The sequence below is a fragment of the Callorhinchus milii genome, unplaced genomic scaffold (genome assembly GCF_018977255.1).
Source record: "Callorhinchus milii isolate IMCB2004 unplaced genomic scaffold, IMCB_Cmil_1.0 Scaffold18, whole genome shotgun sequence".
NCBI classification, from domain to species: Eukaryota; Metazoa; Chordata; class Chondrichthyes; order Chimaeriformes; family Callorhinchidae; genus Callorhinchus; species Callorhinchus milii.
In genome coordinates, this window is record NW_024704759.1 from 13769694 (window position 1) to 13792975 (window position 23282).

General features: G+C 42.4%; 1 protein-coding gene across 2 annotated transcripts in view; it reads right to left on the reverse strand.

Annotated features, from left to right (window-relative positions):
• The window catches only part of top1l (DNA topoisomerase I, like), a 36674-nt gene extending 14165 nt beyond the window's left edge, over nucleotides 1-22509 (reverse strand). The window contains exons 1-8 of one of the 2 annotated variants that reach the window (XM_042341722.1): nucleotides 22420-22509; nucleotides 21336-21363; nucleotides 11722-11860; nucleotides 4629-4737; nucleotides 4422-4486; nucleotides 3685-3777; nucleotides 1907-1976; nucleotides 364-455 (exon numbers count right to left, since the gene is read on the reverse strand). In XM_042341722.1, the coding sequence (XP_042197656.1) occupies nucleotides 364-455; nucleotides 1907-1976; nucleotides 3685-3777; nucleotides 4422-4486; nucleotides 4629-4737; nucleotides 11722-11860; nucleotides 21336-21363; nucleotides 22420-22455 (632 nt within the window). In that variant the 5' untranslated portion in view covers nucleotides 22456-22509. Of the gene's footprint in view, nucleotides 1-363; nucleotides 456-1906; nucleotides 1977-3684; nucleotides 3778-4421; nucleotides 4487-4628; nucleotides 4738-11721; nucleotides 11861-21335; nucleotides 21407-22253; nucleotides 22274-22419 lie in introns of those variants that run through there. The other variant, XM_042341723.1, reaches the window with a different exon arrangement.
• Nucleotides 22510-23282: the final 773 nt, after the last annotated feature.

Consider the following 23282-nt stretch of genomic DNA (forward strand, 5'->3'; position numbering starts at 1 on the left):
CAGCCTTGAAAGGTTTCTAGCCGGCTGTTCAACTGATAAATAGAATGTTACAAACCCCCCATATCTCTTCTTCACCCCCTCCCTCCTAAAAACAAATAATACATGCATTTTCCGGGGTGTTGAGCCGATGCAATAAAAGATTTGAAAGGCAGGAAACAATTATGTATGTTTTTAAAAAAAAGAGGTCAGATTATATGGTTACATTAAAGCACTGTGCCAAAGGTCAGACCTGTTAAAAGGAGTTTCCATGCCTGAGGAAAGAGGGCAGAATAGCACATTATCCCAAGCAGTGTGTGAGCAAGGGGGCAAATAAACAGACTCGTTATCGAGAACCCAAGGACCAGAATTTCCTGAAATTCTTACCATTTCCATTTATCCTCCTCTTCCTTCTTTTTCTTCTTTTTCCCAGCTCCATCAGCTTGTCCTTTCATTTTGCCCTTTTTGCTCTTGGTGACCTAACGAGGCGAGTGGAGACAAGCGATGAATAAGTCTTGTTTATAATAGAAGAGCCTAGCCCACCCAGAGGCAGAGAAGTACTGACGGCACAGTGCGTAAAGAGTACAGTCGAGTGCAACACACGGTGAGGACCGCAGGACTATGGTAAATTAGCTAATCTGGAGCCCTGTACAGGAAAAAATAACCTGGGTTCTCATTGCACATTCAAGTGTACATCCGGTGAGGCTCAACCCAGCTTCAGGGGAAAAGCTTATCACAGGTTGTCATGATTCAGTCATAATGGCCACTTGAAGAGGATGACATGGAATGTAGAGGTATCCTGGATGCTAAATAGGATTGAGAAAGTAAACCCGCAACCAATACTCAGGTATACAAAGGCCGAAAGCACACAATGTGAAAAATCAGTCATTTATTAACGGGTTAAAATACAAGCGGTAAGAATATTTGACCAGAAACAAGCCTGGTAAATTGGCAGTCAGGCATTTACATAAACTGTGATTGCTCTTTAAAGGGGGACCCCATCTCATACTAAAATAATACTTTTTAATAAGTTTCAAAGGCTAGCTCTACACCCTACTCCTAAGTCTGAAATTCCCTGCTCCACATTTGGGTCACAGAGAAAATTTACTGGCAATTATTATGCTGCCTGAGATTTGCCACAAGGAGTACAAAAACTCTTAATTGCTGGTGAGAGGGATATAAAAATAGGAAACTACAGAGTTTTCAGTGGAGCACGAATGCCTTCCTGCCTCTGTGCAGTACTGTTTGTTTAAAGGGGCCTCGCTTTATTTATAATAAACCCTGCACATTTCCAAGCAAACTGCAAATAGACATGGAAAATTGGATCTGATAAACGTAGGATGCAACACGGAAACAGATCCTCCCATTTTGAATAGATATATACTGAGGCTGATCACACATCACGAAAGAGATCAGCAAAGATTTTCCTGTTAAGCAAAATAGAAAGCTATACCATCACAGTAAAATCATTTGGAACTAAATCACCCCAGAGAAGAGAACTGCCTGGTTTTACTTTAGATGAGGTCAGATTAAGGACTTTCATACACAAATACAAAGATTTACTTTTATATGGATTTTAAAAAAATATTAGTTTTCAGTTATATGACAGCAAATTCTGAGACCACAAAGCAAATTGTTAGAAGGGAGAAAATGACCTTAAAGTGCGTTAAATTTATTTATCTAAATTTATTCATCATTTAAGACTAGCCAGAATGGTGGAAAAATCTTAATGTGGAAACTGGATTGACAAATTGGTCTTAGATGCTAAGACTAGTTAGGTAGAATTTCTGGCCTCTGACACTGTCTCTCACCAAATTCTGATCAAAGGAATTTCCTTAAACTAGGAACATTTGAGTGGCAAATAGCAGTGTTGCCCTGACCATCCCCAATAAGCTTAAGCAGATACCCAGAACACATGCGGGATGCTTACCTCCTCGGCTTTTCGCTTTTTGGTTCTCTTTTCATCCTCAATTTTGGGCTTCTTGGGTTTAAAATCCACACTGGGGTAATAAAGACACACAGATTACCATCAGAGCCTATGTTGCATGTTTCAGTTAAACCTGCTCTCCCCTACACTGGAGGCAGAACTCCCGTGCAGCAGTTATTTGTCACGCTGTTCTCTGAAAATCTTATGCAAAATCCTTTTGCCTTTTCCCAGCAATGAAACCATCTTAATTCCATTGCCTTCTCTCCCTACTCGGAGGTCCCCATAATGTTTATGCCTCACTTTTAACCTACATGAAAGATGATGGTGATAATAATCCTTACATTCGATATAGCTCCCAACAAGTTGTTGAAACAGCTTGAAGTATTCTGCATAATGTTTGTTGATTTTGAGGTGTAGTGACTGTGCTTGTAATTGAACGTTCCTACGCTATACAAGTGTAATTTGTTGAATCAAAGAAGCAGATAAATTCACAATATTTGCAGCTAGTTTCTGTTGGTTCAGCAGTGCCATAGTTAACAGAAATGTATGTGGCTGCAAGCACTGTTAACACCAGCCACAGCCTAAACAATGCTGAAGTTTACTCCAAGCATAAAACAGCTACTTGAGCTTTAAAGAATGGAAGCATTGTTTAGTCAGTCAGAATGGAGAAGGCTCTTTAATGTTGGGTTTGCTTTTAAATGATGGATGTGGTGCTGCTCTTCTCCCACTTTGTTCAGCTTCCTCTCACCTCTGGGGTACGTAGCGCAGAAGAAGGAAAGAGGAGAAAGTCGCAAACGTCAGTGACCAGGTTTTAGAGCTGTAGCTGCCGGTATTCCTCTGAATGGATTTTTATTGTCAAGTGAATTGGCCGTTTGTAAGTACAGTTAATAGCATGGCTTCTCTCGCTGAAACACCGCAAACTACTTGACCGAATTAATTACTAGAAATGACAAGGAGGTAGGTTAACACAGCAACTAATCTGCAATGCCTCACAGCCAGTGATGAGGTAAACGGCCAAATGTAATCTATCATTAAAGCTTCAATGCGGAAACGTTTTTAATGTCGCACATCCACACGAGGATTTGCTCAGAGGCAGCTCCAGCCAACACCAGCATCAGCTCAGTACATACAAATCACCTGACAGCCAGCTAGAAGTACAAAGCTGAGTGTTGTAATATGATAACTGGCTCCGTTTCCGCTGTTCCAGCTGTCTGGGCAGAGTGTAACACTGCAACCTTCAACCAAAGCTACACGGAAGCTGCTGCCCATATGGCCTGGGACCAGCAGTGGAATTTAGAAAGAAGCCAAGTGTCTGAGTGGACCTGCCCAAACCGAAGCCACATACTACTACCTGGGCAATTTTTTTTTAAACACACGCACACATACCCCAAACATCTGGAGAAAGGGCACATTCAATGGATGTCAAGGGACGACCACCAAGATTGAAGAGGTAGCTTTGAGGGAAGAGAGGTTCTATTAGTCACGTTGGTAAGGCTTTGGAGAGTACCTTGGGGGTATTGCTGGAGTTTAACCAGCTAAAACAGCAGAGCTTGCCATTGGGAGCACTGTTTGGCAAGTTTCTCACAAGCTTCTGACTCAGGCGAAAGGGCTACACATTGAGCCGGACACTTAAAAGAGAGACAACAATGATCAGAGTGACCACGTCTATCAGAAACTCCATCAGTTTTTGAACACAGTGCTGGGAGTAGGACAAAACGGACATGGACAATCAATAACTGTTGAGCAGCTTGTATTATTATTTTAAAAATAAGTAAACTTACTCGTCGTCGATTCGTGCTCTTTTCGTAGGCTTGTTTTCCACCTTAACAGATGGCAGATACTCATCATCAACCTCTTGTTTTATACGAGGTGGACTGAAAGGAAAGAGGAATGGGATGGATGGGGGGGGGGAGGAAATAAAAATACAAATTTAAATTTTTGGTTCCACGGCTTATCGTATATCATGAGCACCCTAAAGTGGAGTAGTCTGACCGGTAGACTTTCCTTCTTCGATTTTGCCTACGGTCACCTGCCCCAGGCTTGGCATTGTGCTCTGTCACTGTCAAGCGCCCTGGAACGCTAGCCTGCGTGAAGGACGCTATATATGCAAGTCGTTGTTGTTCTATCCATATCCCCCGAGTGTCTACAGTTCTGATGAAGGGTCACACCCAACCTATCTTTCTTTCTGTTTCAGGTGCTGACCGACTAGCTTGCACGTTCATTGTCTTTGCTCCTAGTTCTTTCAAAGCCCCCAAATCCATTTAACCCCCGACTGAGCTCAGAGACTATCACACAAAGTGCACTGGCTTCAGAGTGGATAGAACCAACAACACGTCACCGTTCACGCACACTGATACCAAGAAGAGCCATGAGAGAGAACCGACAGAGATCTCTGAGAAACATTTGCTAACACTCTTTAAGATTGATAGTGAACATTGGGGAAAGATAATGTTCAAAATATGCACCTATCCCAAAAATAGGCTAAATAGGAACACTCATAAAGAACACGCATTCTTACCTTGTGAAGCCATTTTCCTTCTTGATTTTATCCCCAACACCACTGCTCGAGGAATGCAGCTTTTCCTTTTAAAAGAAAAAAGTCTAGTTAACTGCAGCATTAATCCTTTTCTTTCTGGGAGTGACTGCCACCATTTGACTGAGATGCACGTTTATTGCAGAATAAAATGCATTCAAACAGTTTATTTTGCCCGTCCTCATTTTATACCTTTTCCTCCTTCCTTTTCTCCTTATTCTTGTGTCTATGTTTGTCAGAACTTCCATCTCTATGTTTTAATTTTTCTTTGTGTCTCTTTTCCGAAGAATCCTTGTATTCACTGCAAAAAGAGATGGAGACAAGATTCAGAGGCAGCACAGAGACAGCAACAACACATTACATTTGGATAGGGCCTTTCATGTCGGGAGGGAGTGCCAAAGCGCTTCCAAGTAAGCCCAGCTCTTTTTACATTGGGAATCTACCCAAAACGCAGGTACACAGCACACACCAGCCTATTTTATGTGCATATCAACATATCATAAGAGGAAAGTGGGTCTTGTGAAACTGATGATACTGGATGAGTTACTGAGCTCATATTTCTTAGCTTGTACTTTTCAGTTGTGCAGAACATGCATTCTGACATTTACATACCAGTCTACTAAAGTTGTTTATTGGGTGTGACTTCAATGTAACAGAGCCAGGGCATCGCATCTCATTCACACCATAGTTCCAACGGAAACACAGGTACCATTACAGCGCAATTGTTGTATAAGAGATGCAGACAAGATTCAGAGGCAGCACAGAGACAGCAACAATGCTGGAATCAATTTACCACAATTTTACTTATCAAGCGCTCGGAGACGCTGCCCCCCATGAAGGGAGCTATATAAATGCAAATTATTGTTGCAGTTGTTATACCACTACACTTGAAGGTTTCGCATTCACTGATCTATGTGCTTTTATCTTTACATAAAGGTTAAAACAAAACTTCTTACACCAGAATAATGAAGTGGAGAAAGATTTGATCTGCACCCTGACATAGACCCAATGCATTACCACATGATGTTCTACTTCCCAGCTTGTCATGCCATCAACACCTGTTCAAGTGTGAGGTTTTCTGACAGCCGGTGGGTAAAGGCAAAACATGACATACTGCACTGAACTCCCATTCCCAGTCTGTGCACAGAAATGACAGTCACTTCTCAATTCTCCATTTATAAACATCGAAAGCTAACTTAAGTATCGGGGAGTGTGCAAAGTACATTAAAATACTGTAGAATATTTCACAAAAGACCACAATCTAACAGAGTTAATTAACACAAGTTCAATCACAATAATCAGATGCCAAATACTGAATCACTCCAACTGCTCCCAATCTTCCAAGTTTTCTGCTGGCAGAAAATAATAGCCAAAGGTCTGGTGTACCGCACACTGAGCTTAGAGCATAGAAGGAGTGAGCTTTTAATGCCACTATATTCCCTGCAATGTAAGATCATTCCTAAAAGTTCCTTGACTGGATTCTAGGCAACAAGTGGGCCACACAGAGGATAGTGCACGAAATAAACTGAAGGTGCTGCTACACTGACTCTTGCCCATTAACAGCTGGACTCACCTGATGTGAACTGAGTAACCTGGGATCAATCTGCAGAGCAAAGAATGTGGTTCCAGTTCCTTGAACTGGGCTGCAGTTTTCATTTCCAATTTGCCTGCCTCCTTTTTGACAAACTATTTATCAGCTCTTTCAGTCAATTGCTGACCACATAAAAACACTCAAAATGATCCGTCACAAATACCACGCTCACTCAATGTGTTATCAGCCGGAGAGATGACTGACCTGATCCCTCCCTCACAAATGTGTAACACGATAAAGATATTCCCAATTTAAAGTGAAATTGCCATCACTCTGGGTGCTCCTGCAATACCTGCCTAGTCTGTGAGGGGAGGAGAAAAATGTGCTGCTTAAATGTGCTCCAGCTGGAGGGAGCTTGACTGGCAGTCAGTGATTCCTATGCAGCAAAATGCTGGGGCCAAAGGGTAGCTGAAAGATAACACTGATTCCAGGAAACACAAATGTTGAGAAATGGAAATCGAGCACAAGCAACAGTGAGGGAGGGCAGCGAATAGAAACTGCACGAGGCAGTGGAAGCAGAGGCAGAAACAGCTGACGGTTTCAAATCAAAGATCTCCACAGTGCCCTTAGCACCTGCAGTGTGGTCCTGACGTAGCTTGGCACTGTCGTGAATCCTCATCTTAAATATCCAAACACCAAAACCACAGTTGCCTTGATCCACAACTCGTATTGTAGGAATCGCACACTGGAACTCATTCACAATTGGTGCAAAACCCATTTCAATAGGCTTTACATTTTGGGCAATGGTGAGAGCATAGTCCCTCAAATCTCAACTTAACTGTAGAACATAAGACAGGCCGTCAAATTAACACACAACTCTAGTTATTTACCCACACTTTTCTGTCTCCCTTGAAATAATGCAGAGTATGTAGCAGTTGTGTTAGGGAAGGCAAGAGGGCTGTGTTTGTCGTGCCCCCAATGGGTTGCCGACCGACAGCGCTTATCTAAGATAAAGTACAATAGGAGAACTTCCACCTTCAATATTGCATTGCAAGTATAAGGAAGTTTGGTTCAATTATCTGTTGCAACTAATATCTGAACAGTACATATCCCTAATTAGAAGCTGATGGTTTCTTCTTTTGCCATCAATTTTAAAAATACTTCCAATTTAGAGACAGAAATTGTCCCCTGTTCCCTGTTTAGAGTACAACGTAGAATGCAGGACTCTCAACATAAAAATATCTTGGCCAAATAAAACAACAGCCTGGTTATCCCCAATAAATCCACGGCTTCTATTGCACAAATAACTTCAGTGAGTTTGGATATAAATCATTTACTTCAAAGGAAACCAGTGAGCACATTGAGCCTCACCAGAGAACACCTCTGAAACCATGGCTGATTTTGTTGGGTTTGGAACCCTTTTTTACAGTTGACAAGATGATCAGAGAGAGAAAGAAAAACACATTAAATAATACTTCATTTGGTATAGTGCCTCATCACATCAAAACTTCACAATGTACTTCTGAGCTTTTCTGCAAAGGGCCTCTGTAGATGAATGCAACAGCCAATTTGCACAAAGTAATGCCCTGCAAACTGCCATGAAGTGAATGACCAATATTTTTCACGTAAGATATTTGGCTAGGGCACTAGTGTTATGAGACCTATAACATCCACTTGAACATGCAGATAGGAGCTTGGTTTAATGGCACATCCGACAATGTAATGCTCCCCCACCACTGCATAGGAGTGTCAGGTTAGGATTTGAAACAACCTTCTGATTTATGAGGCGAGTGAGGCAGACCAACACCTAAATGAATTTTGCGTGCTACTGGATAATACTTGCGTGACATTTTTCTTCGAGAACAGCTTTATTTTGAAAAAACTCAGTGAAAAGTTACATTTTGGAGAATTTTAGTGATCCACAATATTATGGGATTTTCAAAGTTAAATGATCTTACCAATCAAAAGATATTGGAAAGAAGCCCAATCCCACCTCCCAAATCCAACCCCCCCAGGTTGACAGTCTCAGTAAAGACTCAGGTTGGTCTCCCAACCAGAGAAGCAAACGTCCTGGCCAATAATCCCAGATAAGAAAAATTGGTTATTCCTTTCATGGCTGTTTGCTATGTGCAAATTGGCTGCCATGCCTGCAGACAAAAAGTTCACTACACTTTACAGAAAAACTCTGAACGATTTGAAACACTTTGACCAAACAAGAGATTATATCAAATAAGGATTATTTTTGAACATGATTCTTATCCTGGGTTTTTAGTACCTAGAAACTTCCTTCCATTTTGTTCATATTCATAAGAGATGAATTAAAATTTAAAAGAGATTATACAAGAACATTTTTGTACCATAAATGAGAAAGGATGCTTTCAAACTATATGGTTATTTTCAGTGTATAACAAAGTGATCAATATTAAAATTTAGAAGCTTATCAAACCTGCCACACCTCAAGATGCCTACTGACACAGGGATATCTTGCCTCCAACATGTCAACAAATGGGTCAGGTCAACAACTCAGGCAGGTGGAAGGAAACATTTCAATTAGATACAGTGCCTCCTCCAGGGAATCAAAGGTCAGGGACTACTCCAGAAGCCCATTTCCTGGCACCTTTAACACCCGGCTGAATGGTTTATTGGGGGCACTAAAAGACTGGATCACAAGTAGGAAACTCAACTGATTCATTGCATTTCTTCAGTTCCTTTTCTCTCTAACCACTTGCTTTATCATTGGATATTTCCTCATTTTCTTGCTGCAATGGCTGTCTCCTCTTCTGATCTATTTGACTTGCTTTCTCTGCCGGTTTGAAATAAAATGTTGAGGAAATACTGGTAACCAATTCAACAGTGCCATCAATCATGAAATACCCACCTTCCCCAATCAAAACAATAGAACATCACAGGAACTCCAAAACTATTTTTCACCCAATAAATCGTAAGCCCGTAATGATCAATGAATACCAACCCGTAATTAAGCCTTTCTTTGGCACAGATTGAGAACCACATTTAAACGCCTAGTGGTGACTTCAAAGCTCAATCCTTTCTTGAATTACATTTCATATGCGTAATAAACTCCACGAACAATGAACATATCTGAAAAAACTCAGCAATAATATCAATCAAAATGTTTCTGCAACGAGCAGAAAAAAATGCCTAGGAAGTTTCCTTTCAGGTGCCCCCCAATGGAATTTCTGAATGATGATTTTCAATAATGCTGTAGCCATTAGCAGTATTTTAGGAGTTGCATACATACATTTGCTAAGGATCGTGTATACACAACACTTGGAAGATTTAATCAAAACAGAAAACATCACAAAATGATTGTCCACTAAAAATGAAAGATGAAGCAGAGGTGATTGTAATGTTTAAAAAAAATCTATTATTAAATCAACCTCATTCACACACAGAAAGTCTGCAGTGATGTGGACATTTAACACACTTCTAACCAGGCCTCTAACCCAGACAGGTCACACAGCATCAAGTTACATTCTGACATGGTCACAAGGAAGGGACTGTGCAAAAAAGTTTGAATCTGACTGTCGAAATTTACATTACAATGTGAGATTTTAATACTACCCATTGAAATCTGAACAAGTTCACTGACACCTTATTTCACAAAGGAGGCAGGTCATTTCCATTAGCTTTGGAATAATGCACTTGCCAAAGAAGAACAATCACCAGCATTGAGATCTCACAGTAGCAACCCCCCACCCCACCCCGACATCTCATAGGCTGTAACCTTTTTACCCTACAACATAAACGTGGTTTACTCCAACTGTCCAGCAATTCAGCATTCCACTTCGAATTACTGAATATGTTTCATCTTCTGTAACATCTATCTTCCTCTGTACTAACAAAACAACAATGCCCATCTGCGCTTCAAGAAGGACCTCAATAACCGATTTATACCTCAGCGGAAGCATCTTGCATCTGATAGTGTCATGGGGGGGGGGGGGGGATCTCCTATTGTTGATGAGCTACAAGATACTTTTAATTAAGCTCTAAAATATGAGATATGCATCGTTCAGAGATACATCTGTATTCTGTAACAAATGTATGGCACTTTTTTCTGGTTGTCACGGGAGTTAAGAGTCCTCCTATGCGGGACAGACAGAGAGAGATTGAGATAGTGATAGAGACTGAGAGAGAGAATACATTATAAAGTGTAGTGACTGTGTGTTTTGTGGGAGAGACAGAGAAAGACAGAGAGAAAATATATTAAAAGAGTCCTCCCAGCTGAGTATAAAGACAAAATGTCTGCCTATGTGTCAATCTACATTCCATATTGGATCCTTTGGTTGCAAGCAAAGCTGCAACGGTGACAGCTAGTAATAAATAAGACGCTTTCTCTTAAATATGGGACTCCAAATCGAACCTCATCCCACCTTCTTTCCTTTTCTACATATCAAGTCAGTACATTTCTGTGTCACTCTACACAGTAAGTACAACTTCTTTAAATGCCTCCCAAAAGTGGTAACTTGTTCTAGTGCAGGGTAAGATTCTCCAGCTGCTAGTTCCTCTTGTGTACCTCATTTCTTCAAACAAGTTATCGCATGCCAGCTCCAGTTAACCTGCTAAAGATCCCGAGAGCACAAACACATTCAGTACTATAACTGGAATTAAAAAGGTCACATCACACATCTCTATAAACCTCACCCAAACCTGCTGAGAATAAATTCTCAGTGTCAAACAGAGGCACACACAGTAGTTTCATATCTTTCTCACAAGTGATAAAACAGTACAACAACTTGGATTTATATAGCACCCTTCATGTGGTGTAGCATCCCGGAGCGCTTCACAGTGGCAGAGTCTGACAACGAGCCAAGGGAAATGGGGGAGTAGGTGACCGTAAGATACAGTTTCCTCCCGACAAGAAAAAGTTGATTTGTAGATGTCAGTCGTACAACTGAAACACTCTCTGCAATTCACAGTAGCAGAAAAGAATTCTGCAAATGTACTGCTGTTGACACGATATGTAGCAATAGAATAAGCAGGATTATCAGCCATATTTAAAGAGAACATTTCCTGTTTGGATCCAAGAACTTTCAGATGTTGGAATAGATTATTCGCTCCCTGAGTAATTTACAACAGCAGAAAAATTCACCAATTTATTATTATTTATACTACATCAAGAACTGATACATAGCAATTTTACATAAACTAATCAACTCCTAGAAGCCAAATTCATGGTTGTAGACTCGACTAGATTTCCATAGTTCGAGGTTCAGGACTTTCCTTTCCATACCTACTAGAGAATTCCCCTAATTGAGTTCTGGTGAAGGGTCGTGGACCCGAGACGTTGACTTACTTTCCTTTCTCCATAGATGCTGCCTGACCTGCTCAATGTTCCCAGCAACATCTGTTTATGCCCCTAATTTGTTGATGATTGATGAGGTGGGGATGCAGCAGAAAGCACAACATACAAACGATTCCCCCAACTGAGAAAGCAGAAACCGGCAGCTTTCTAGTCTAGTGGGAACAGAACCAGGAGAATAAATATATATTTTTAAAAAAACTTGTTTACAGTGCCTTTTAGTAAAGGGAAGGGCGTCATATCAATGAAAGTTGCTGTTGCAGCTGCAGTACAGTACTTTACATTCCAAGACCAGGAAGTGCTTGCTGGTGAAGTAAATTACACACATCACTATCACTGTGAAGGGGTGCCTCCATTCACAATACTTGCTATTTCCTTTCATGACCCTCAGCCCTGGTTCATATGGAACATAACGCACAAGTTGCCAATGCTACCTGTTGCTATGATTCTTGGAGCTGGAAGAGCTGTGTTTGGACTTCTCACGATCCTTGTCCCGCTCCTTTGACTTGTGCTCCTTATGCTTGTGTTCTTTGTGCTTGTGTTTCTCGTCGCTTTTGCTGGACTTGTGAGAGTCTGCGAACAAATGGGAGACAAAAAACAATCAGCTGCTGTTCTTTTCATTTCCCCATTTTTTCTGATTCACAGTGAAAGCAATGTCAGACGGCTGTAACAAAAGGCAAAAACTGCTCTCACTCCTCCACATCGCTAAAAACGAACATCTTAACACTCAGCAAGCTACATTTTGCTGAATCTTTCCATTCAGCTCCAATGTTCCAATTAGATTACATCCTTACTCTTCGCTCAGTTAACCACTATCAATTAACCCTCAGCATTTTGTGTTGGGCAAGGGGACAAGGTGAAAAAAGAAACCTCGTAGCATATAAATCAACCATAACTCCCAAGTGCAAAATAGGCAGATTCCATCAGTGCAGCACTTAACTGCACGAGCTCAGTGCTCCCGTTAATAGAACAGGGGGCACGAGACCATCAGATTGCAGAGTTGGAGGACTTCTGTATTCATCTGAAGATGGGCTGTTAATCACACACATCATCTGTAACATTCTGTTGAAAAAATTAACTGGACAGATTTTGAAGATACTGGCGACGACCGTCTGAAAATAATAGTAAGCACTGTACAAGAAGAAGTCAACTTTCATAGTAGAGTCTAATTCCAATATAAATAATGATCTTTGCATTTAATACAGCATCTTTTACAATAGTATGACATGAAAGGTGCAGTGACTGTATTTTATAGAGTAACGCAACAGGATGACACCACATTATAATGCAGTTGTTGAGGTTCCTAAAATTTCAACCCAGCCTATAAGGGGGTCGATATTGCCAGACAGTGTTTCTGCATTCAATGCTCGTGCACAAAGCTAGCTAGATTACCTTCCGAGTCTCAGCCACCGGGGTCCGAGCTAAATAGCCCACTTCTGGGGAATCAGGTTATGTTATTTCCTGGCACACGGGAACTTGAAGTTGGTCCTCTTTAGTGCAGGAGCCAGCCTGCTTTATGAATTCTTTGGTGAGTGGATAAATGTTGAGGCACCACATTCCAACCACGACACAAGTGAACTCGTGTTAGAAGTATATTAAAACAGGGACCCAGTGAGGTAGTCCGGCTAGATGTCTGTACTCCAAATCGGCAGGTCGCCTGACTCTGCCACTGCCTCAGGCCGCTGAAACTCTTGTTCATGCCTTAATCTCCTCCAGGCTCGACTATGCAAACGCTCTGTTTGTCGGTCTTCCCAACTCCTCCCTCCACAGGCTGCAGATAATCCAGAACTCTGCAGCCCATGTCCTCTCCCGCACCAAACTCTGTGACCCCATCTCCCCCATTCTCGCCCGAGTCCATTGGCTCCCTATCCTTCAGAGGATCCAGTTCAAAATCCTGGTCCTCACCTACAAAGCCCTCAACTGTCTCGCCCCACCCCATCTCTGTGACCTCCTAACCCCGCTCAGCCGGCTCTGGCCTGCTCCATGTCCCCCTACCTACCCGTCCCACCATTGGCGGGAGAGCCTTTAGTCACTCTGCCCCCAACCTCTGGAACTCCATCCCCCAATCACTCTGCCTCACGCCCTCCTTAGTCTCCTTCGTCCCACCTCAAAACCCTCCTCTTCGACCAGGCCATTGGTCACCCCCCTTCCCCTCCCCACCCTTCTCCCCCCTGACCCCAGCTCAGGTCTGAAATGCTGTACACTGTCCAGCGCCTTGGGACATCCTCCCAATGTGAAAGGGCTATACAAATGTAATCTTGTTGTTGCTGTTGTTGTTGTCTCCTGGGAGCAAATTCAACCTAAGGGGCGACTTGTCATCTATGCACCCCATGGCATTCATTTTAAAATTACTTTCGGATTGAACAAAGTCATCAGCAATTGAATACAGACCTCTCTGGTCCTAGGACAAACTATCAACCTACTGACCTGCCTAAAACATCCCCCAATTTCATCGGCATAGGTTATATTGGGTAACAAGTAATATCAGAAAAGAGCTCCAGGCATTATTGTGGACAACACTGATAAAACACAGCCAGAAATTAGCATTCACACTGAACTATTTTATTGCTAACTCAACAGGATTAGAAAAAATGACAAACAATTACTGACTACTGTATTTAGAACAGAGGAAGTGGAAGTTGGCACACGTTCATAAAAGTTCCTGGAGTATTGAAAATAACCTGTGAATACTAATATTTCCAATTACACCTTGTGACCATGGCATTAACTCATCGTGGCAGCAAAATAACCTGGTACAATGGGACTGAAATCAGTTCTGCTCCAAGTCTTGTGAGGGAATAACTGGGAAAGCACAAAGGGTTAAAAGAGCAGGCAGCATAGATTCAGGAAGGAGAGGTCACCTTCAACCAACTATATATTCAAAGCAAATAGCCTCAAATTTGCAGATAAAAATCATAAACGCTAATAAATGAGGAAGAATTAAGATCAGAAGTAGTTGGAATATTTGACTTCACAAAACAAATAGTAGCCAGATGAGCTCAAAGTGCACAAAACATTATTGAAATTATTGTGGACAACACCGATAAAACTCTCAGGCCAGTAACTTTGTGGCAGTAAAATGGGATCGATTGCATACAAATCAATAGGGTAGATTGTTGTTCTGAGAAGTTCCATATGGACATTACGGTCAGTTTTAGTTAACTAATCTCAGAGAGGAAAGCGACTGAAAGGACACTAAGAATTAGGAATCAAAGTTCTGATAAAGTTCTGTTTGAAAATACGAGCTAATCTAATAAATTTCAAGATGTTAAAGCGTCAAAAATGTTGATCTGGGCAAATATCTGTATCAAGCAAGTTCAAAGCATCAACTCATAAATTAGGAAGTGAAGAGTAAGAAGGAAAGGTGCGCAGAACTTCCTTTTTATTTTATAGAAAGGGGAAATTCACCATTGAAGATCATTAAACTCTACGTTAAAATAGGTTTGAGGCAAGTAGATGGACATCTGAAATGAAAAGGAAAATCAAGGGACATGGTAAGAAGTCTCATGGTGGGATTAAGAACCATCAAGGAAGGTTAAACCGGTAGGGCCAAATTTTTAAAAAAATCATAATGCTCCAAGGAAATGAAGCGCTCTGGGACATTACCCAGCGTGAAGGGTGCTATATAAATGCAAGTTGTCGTTGTTGTTATTGAAACGACTAGGTTTCTGCTCCTGATCACAATCAGTGTTCCATACTAAAAAGCCACCGAGTCTCAAGGGCATGTGCAATAAGATTGGGCTCTCCTGCGAATTTACCCCTGCCCTCCATTGAATTACACTCACTCCGGACCTGTACACAAACAACCACTTGGGGAAGATATTGGAGGGTTGCAGGGATCTGTCGAGCCATAGTGCAGCATGAGTTAATACCTTGAAGAGGGAAAATTAGGGCTGGGGAAGAGAAAGAGGAACCGAAAAAAACTGCAATGTACAACATTATTCTTGCAGTTAATTGTATGAGCAAAATCAAAAAGTGCTGGTGCCAGGCCTATTGAAGCAGAAATCATTCGCTCTACTAAAACTGCTAAAAATGAAGCTGCATCCACTCAGCAGTCAATGGGACACTCGCTATACTATACGCCAACTCCATTGTCTGCTTTATGACTTCAATATCAAGACCAAACCCCCTCTCACTCACCGAACCCAAAACTTTGTCCCAACATGACCTGACCCCTCCATTGTCAGCTGTAGAAATGCAAACCTCAAATCCAACAATCTAAAATACTATTATTTCAATTGAAACAAGAAATCAGAACAGATAAAGAATATTAATCACCTAAGCAAGACCTATATCTCTTCTCGCTCAACCCACAAACTTTTATGGTGCATAATACGCAATATCGAGACCAAATTGAACAATCTTTGTACACGTCAGGCAGTTCCTTGTTGCTTTTGTCCACCTGAGTCAGGAGCACTTGGCACAGTTCTGCATGACAAACTCGCTGTACCAGCCAAGACGACGTGGATTATACCAATAATCTAAATGTTGTATCAGACAAATAACTAAAGAAACCTTCACTCCTCCTCCTGGTGGAACCCAGCTATAGCTATTTACTCCTAGGTGATTCAATACTAAAAATGATTCTTCTGAAGATTGTCCAGAAATGGTACCTATAGATCAATAATCCTGTGCAAACTGATGCAGACTCCAGACTGGGCATTTAGTCTGAATAAGAATGCTGAAGTCGGTGACTGTCTACACAGATGACAAGCACACCTCTTCCTTTGTGCAGAAGTGAAAGAGTACATCTCAACACTGGAGATCTTTTGAGCAAATGAAGCAGAACCCAGAAGAACACGAAAAGTAAGAAATAATGCCAGCACCTGCTGAACTTAAACAATACCATGCACGTCGATCCAGTCCCGCATTTTTCAAACTGCCAACAACCAATTGGTGACTTCTTTAACAACTCAACCCAATTCGTAACACTTATTGGTGTGATTTCCAAACTACTGTGAAGCCTGCACTTTAAAGAAATCCAAAAGGTATTGGAAATAGAGGTGGGTAGGTAAAATAATCACCAATATCCCTTTGACACAAAACATTTATTTTTGCATCACATCATTTTTTTTGGGGGGGGAGGAAATCATCAGTCATTGAAAGCAGTAGATGGTATCCAGTCCCATGATGGAATACCCACTCTGTCTCACTCCCCTAAATTATATATGATCAGCACAAACGGTGACTGAAAAGAAACTTTACTAGGACACTTGGCAAGGCTCAGCTCCAACAGACTAATCTCTCAAAAGGAGAATGCAGTGACAGCATGGAGACAGCACCTTCCACACCATCACTCGTGGTGCTCTCCCTTTAAGTTCCAGCATCCAAGAGGCCTTCAAAGTTATTCCTCTTCTCTTCATTCTTCTCCAATCAATTTTAGATGTGTATTCCAACTCATACCAATACAATTCCAACTGACCTCTTTCAAGAGCTAACAGTCATTCACAATTCCAAACCCAAACATTTTCTGTGCTAGAATTTCATTCTGAAAAAAACTATCAACTGACAGGTTATTGAAGATGAAAAATTTAAGATTTGCAAAATGGAAATTGTGTAAGTTCCCTGAATCCACCTTGGTCCAGACGTACCCTATTTAATTATGTAGCATTTTAGAGTGTCCAGAAGTTGGTAATTTGTTGAATTCAATCTCAGCCTTGAAGCAAGTTTTCACAGTTCTTAAAGAACTCACAGAAAACTGGTTTCAAATGAAGGCCTGTGTTGAGAAATGGGGAATTGTGGACACTCTGGAATGCTACAGAAATAAAATAAACTTAGAATCAGGTGGAATTTCTCCCCATTTGTTTCTGAAACCATACTTCCAGTTAATACTCAGGATACCATTTGACTGAATAAATGAAGAGGTGGAGCTAGTGGAAGGAAGTTACCAGAACCCTCATGCTCCCCCACTACTGCCACACATTCTGAAATATAAAAACTGCACACAATCCTTACATAGACTAATCTCTCATTGTTCCCACTCCGAATCTCTCCATAGGCCTGCGAAAGAATCTGATTGGATGGGCTTGATGTAACTATTAAATGATCAAAGAGTTTAAAAAAACAATACATAGGGTTACTGAATCTGGAAAAAGAGGCTCGTCTCTGGCTATGTGCTATCTGATTTCACATCTCTGTGCTAGGACCATTTTTTAGAAAAGTGGCACTTTACCCATCAAAATACTACAGGAATACTAATTCATCAAGATGCACAATACATCTAGATATGCAACTACTGTATTTATGACAGATTCCTTTCTTCCAGCAGCAGTTTATTTTCCTAAATATTAAACAAAGTCACCAGAACCATCATGCTCTCTCCCTACACACTACCAAAAAAAATCATTACCATTCTAGCGGGCATGCTGTCACTACTTGGGAAGCAGTTCGTCAGATTTGAACACAATAGGCGAATAAAGTTTGCACCTGAAAATCACACAACTTCAGCCAAGGCAACAGTAGGGAGGGGTGGTACAATTGGCCTCAGCATTGCTGGGCTGGAGAGGAGATATTAAGACCAGTCTCCATCCAGATAGTAGTGCCTATGACCCCTGCTTTGAAATACTGTACATATATGTCAGGCAAAAATAAAAGAAACTACGATGTCCCCATGGTTGCAAATCCTTTCAACATCCAGACAAGACTGAAAGAGGAAAAATGGATACCCACATGGCAAGGCACTGTACAACAACAATTTACACTTAAATAGCACCCTCCATGCAGGGTAGTATCTCAGAGCGCTTAACAGTGGCGGAGCATGACTCCGAGCTGGGGGGAGGGGGGAGCGGTAACCTGTAAGCACGGTTGAAAAGTAAGCTTTTGAAAAAGGTGACAGAGGGGGCAAAGGGGAGGGGGGGATTGTTTCTTTTTATTCCCCCACCCCACAAGAATGCATAGTTTTTATTGATTACTAAAACTTTCTGCACTTTATGCCCCTCCAAACCCTCTGGAAGCAAACATCAGTGTGACTCAGCACCTTCAGGCAAAGGAGGAAAGAAAATTTAAAGGGTGTTTGAGCAAAACAAATTATTCTCCATTTAATTTGAACAATAATTCAAAGCAGTCATTCAGAAGGACAGAGTACTATTTTAAACATGACAGACACAATACGATCTGTTAGTAACAGGTTATAGAACCAGTTCCTAAAAAAAAACACCCCAATTGCCAGCGTCCACTGTCAATGCCCTGCTTTAGGTTGACAAGTTCCCCTTTGACTTTGAGAAAGGTGACAGATGAGAACGGAGTGTGCTTTTTATTTAAAAAGAACAGCACAGTATAGGAAGCTGGGCTGAAAATGATCTTAGATGAAGGGTGGGAGTTCTAGCCATCATTATACCAATCCACATTATAATAAACTAAATTCTGCGTCACTTTTCCAGAAATGTCTAGACGCCACACTAACAGCAAATAAAAAATACACTTAAGACCCGGGAGATTCAAACGCCGGCTTGTTTCTAGGATATAGATATAATTAAGAGGCTGGGGGTAAAGTGCAGAAAGTTTAAAACAAATCCCCCCAAAACAATACAATCACATTTTATGGGGAGGAGGTGGAGGGGAGAAAAAGGAAAAAGACGGTTTGAAAGCCAAACAGCCAGGCCACATGTGAGTCAAATACAGTTGTGTGCTGGGTGGGCTTTCCCCAAAAAACTGGGGGGGGGGGAGGGGTAATAAATGCACGTGGGGAGGGGGGAAGGAACAAAATAGAAACATTTGTTAGGCAGAAAAAGATCAAGGGCCATCTAGTTTGCCTTCCACCATGCTGGTAGTCGCTTGCACATGTTGTGTCCCAAACTATACCTTCCTCACTCCCTTCGTCTCGCCCCCTCTCTTCCTACTTTCAGGTCTCTGCTGAAGACCTCTCTTTTCGACCGCGCCTTTGGTCACCTTACTCCCCCTCCCCCCCGGCTCGGCCCTGGGCTCCATTACTGTGAAGTGCTCTGAGACGCTGTCCGGCGTGGAGGGCGCTATATAAATCCAAGTTGTTGCTGTTACTGTATCCCCTTAAAGAGATATTATTTTCCAGCAGAAATCTTGCATTTATTATATATTAAAAATAAATAATCAAATGAAAGGCGGGGGGGGGGAGGACACGGGGAAGGAAAGGAGAAGGGGGCTTTAGTTCAGAAAAAAAATATTTTCTAGCAAATCTTGCATTCATCATTTTTGTTTGGTGTGTGTTTTTTTAAAAAGGAGAAGAAAATGAGAAAAGAAAAAGACATTGGGAAGAAAACAAGGACAGTAAAAGAGGGTTTTAAGAAAATAAAAATATATAGTGAGATATAAAAAGAAAAAAAATGAAGAAATATATAGATGCAGATATTGAGAGAGAGAAGTTATATATGTGTATAGTGTGTGTATATAGAAAGATATATGAGATATATATATAGAAAAAGATATTAGAAAGATATATATATGCATGTACATGTGTGTATATAAAGATACATGAGCTATATATGTGTGTATATATAGATGTGTGTATATATAAAGATATATAAAAGATATATATATATGTATATATATATAAAGATATAAGAAAGCTATATACATGCATGTACATGTGTGTATATAAAGATATATGAGATATATATGTGTGTATATATAGATATATATGTACATATGTGTATATATAAAGATATATAAAAGATATATATATGTATATATAAAGATATAAGAAAGCTATATATATGCATGTACATGTGTGTATATAAAGATATATGAGATATATGTGTGTATATATAGATATATATGTATATATGTGAATATATATGTGTGTATAAAGAAAGATATATATGTGTGTGTGTATATAAAGATATATAAAAGATATATATAAAGATATATATATGTGTGTGTGTGTGTGTATATAGAGAGAAAGATATATAAGAGCAAAAGATAGGAGAGAGAGAAAGAAATATATATATATATATATAAATATACAGAGAGAGAGAGAGAGAGAAAAAAAAGAAGAGCAAGGCCCAGGCAGGCACATTGCTCCCTCCATGCAGGAGCCTCGCTTGTGCAGCAGCAGCAGCGCCAGGCAGCGAGAGGGAGGGAGGAGGAGAGAGAGAGAGAGAGAGAGAGAAAAAGAAAATGGCGCAGAGACTAAGTCCTAACGGCCGAAAAGCCCCTTTTCCAGCCGCGATCCCGCCTCGGCCGCGGCCCCGAACCCCGATCCGACCCCGGATCCCGGGACTCGGGGTGTGTGGCTACCGGCCTCGGGGGGTCCGGGGCCCCTGGGGGGCCGGGAAAGGGGTGGTATTTGAGGCCGGTTTGAACAATAGGGCTTGTGGGCACGTCGACGGGACTTAGTCTCTGGGCGCCATGTCTGATCCTCTCTCTTGTTCTCTGCCACACACACCGAGAGGGGAGGAGGGGGAGGGGGGGGAAAATGGGGTCTTTTCCCCCCTTTTTTACCTCAGTTTCTCTCACTTCGCCCCCCCAATCTGTCTGCCCTGACCAGGACTGTCCCCTGGTGACGAGGGGGGGCTTTTAAAACGAGGTTAAAACCAACAAAAACAACGATTTTTAAAACCACCTCTCTCTCTCTCTCTCCTCTCCTCACACACACACTCTCTCTCTCTCTTCTCCCTTTCTCCCTCCATCCTCTCCTCACACGGAATATATCCACAAATACACATTACCGTTATCCCTACAGTGGTAATAATAATAATAACGATGAGAATGGGCAAAAAGAAAAGCCCACAAAAACAATGATTTTTAAAACCCTCTCTCACTCCCTCTATCCACACTCTCTCTCTCTCTCTCCTCTTTCTCTCCCTCCATCCTCGCTTTCCTCTCCTCCTCGCACAAGGGAACGTATATATCCACCACAACATAATAATAATAGTAATTATTATATTATTATTAAGGATAATAACGTTGATAACGAATAGGGGGAGAGGGGGGGGGAAAAAAAAACCCCCCAATGATTCTCAACTCCCTGCCTTCTCGCACAAAACACACACACACACACATATATAGAGATAGATATCTTATTGTAAACGAATAATAATAATAAATAATAATAATAATCATCGTCAAGACTCACCGTTCAAACGAGAATCGCTGCCGCTGAGCTGCGAAGGTAAAAACATCACCATCACCATCACACACTTCTCTCTCTCTCACACACAGACAGAGTAGTCGATTAAAAAAAAACTTTTCTTTTTTTTTGGGGGGGGGGTTAAAAAAACACACGAAAGTCACAAATAATAATAATAATAAATGATATCGTAATTAATTCCGTCCAATAAACCAGAGAGGGAGAGACAGAGAGAGAGAGACACACACACACACACACACACAGAGGGAGAGAAGAGAACACCAAAAAAAATGGAGGTGAAGAGAGAGAATGATATATAGATATAGATATATATATATATATATGTGTGTGTGTGTGTGTGTGTGTATATATATGTAGAGGGAGAAGGAGAGGGGGAAAAAAGAAGGTAAGGAAAAAAAGATCAAAAATCACAAAGGTCACCCCACCAGCAAAAGAGAGAGAGTGTGTGAGACAGTGAGAGACATATAAAATGCCTTCAAAAATAATAATACATAAATAAATATAGATATATATCAAAAAATCTCTCTTCCTCCCCCCCACCACATGTTTAAACCTTCCTCCCCCTCTCTCTCTCCTCCTCCTCCTCTCTTCTTCTCTCCTTCTCTTCATCAAAGTCACTCAATATCAATCAATCGCCCCCCCCCACACACACACAGATAATAATATATATTTTTTACACACACACACACACATATACTTATATATATATTGATTTAACTTCCCCCACACCCCCCCCCCTCTCTCTCCCCCCTCCCTCACTCCCTCTCTTTCCTCCCTCTCCCTCCTTCTCTCTCTCTCTCTTTCCCCCCCTCTCCCCACACTCACTCTCCCCCTCTCTGTACCCCCCTTTACCCCCCTTTACCCCCTCTCTCTCCCCCCTCTCTCCCTCTCTCTCCCCCCTCCCCCTCTCTCTCTCTCTCCCTCACTCCCTCTCTTTCCTCCCTCTCCCTCCTTCTCTCTCTCTCTTTCCCCCCCCCTCCCCACACTCACTCTCCCCCTCTCTCTGTACCCCCCTTTACCCCCTCTCTCTCTCCCCCCCTCCCCCCTCTCTCCCCCCTCTCTCTCTAACCTGATAGTCCTGGGAGAGGTGGTGATTGACGCTCATGTCGCCGCCGCCGAGGAGGAGGAGGAGGAGGAAGAGAAGGAGGAGGTGATGATGAAGGTGTGCGGGGTGGGGGGGGGAGCGGGAGGGGAGCGGGAGCCGTCTCGAGCCGCCCACAGCCTCTCGCCGTCACCGCCGCCGATTGAGAGTCGGTCCCCGGCGGTTGTGTAACGTCTAAGTCCTGGTTTCGGCGCACTGCGCACGCGCACACTTCCATTTAACTCGGGGGCGATTTACATGTCAATGTCACTCCCCCTCTCCCCTCCCCCTCTCCCCTCCCCCTCTCCCCTCCCCCTCTCCCCTCCTCCCCCTCTCCCCTCCCCTCTCCCCTCCCCCTTTCCCCCTCCCCCCTTTCCCCTCCCCCTCCTCCCCTCTCCCCTCCCCCTTTCCCCTCCCCCTTTCCCCTCCCCCTCTTTCCCCTCCCCTTCTCCCCTCCCCTTTCCCCCTCTCCCCCCCTTCTCCTCCCCTTCCCCCTCTCCCCTCCCCCTTTCCCCCTCCCCCTCTTTCCCCTCCCCTCTCTCCCCTTTCCCCCCCCTTCCCCCTCCCCCTCTTTCCCTTCCCCCTTTCCCTTCCCCCTTCCCCCTTTCTCCTCCCTTCCCCCTCCCCCCTTCTTTCCCCTCCCCCTTTCCCCTCCCTTCCCCTCTTTCTCCTCCCCCTTCTTCCCCTTTTCCCCCACTTCTACCACCTCCCCTTCTTTCCCCTCCCCCGTTCCCTTCCCCCTCTCCCCCCCTTCCTTCTCCCCCTTCCCTTTCCCCCCTTCTTCCTCCTCTCCCTTTCCCCCCTCTTCCCCCCCATTAGTGAAATCAACAGCGCAAGTAAAACTCCTATTT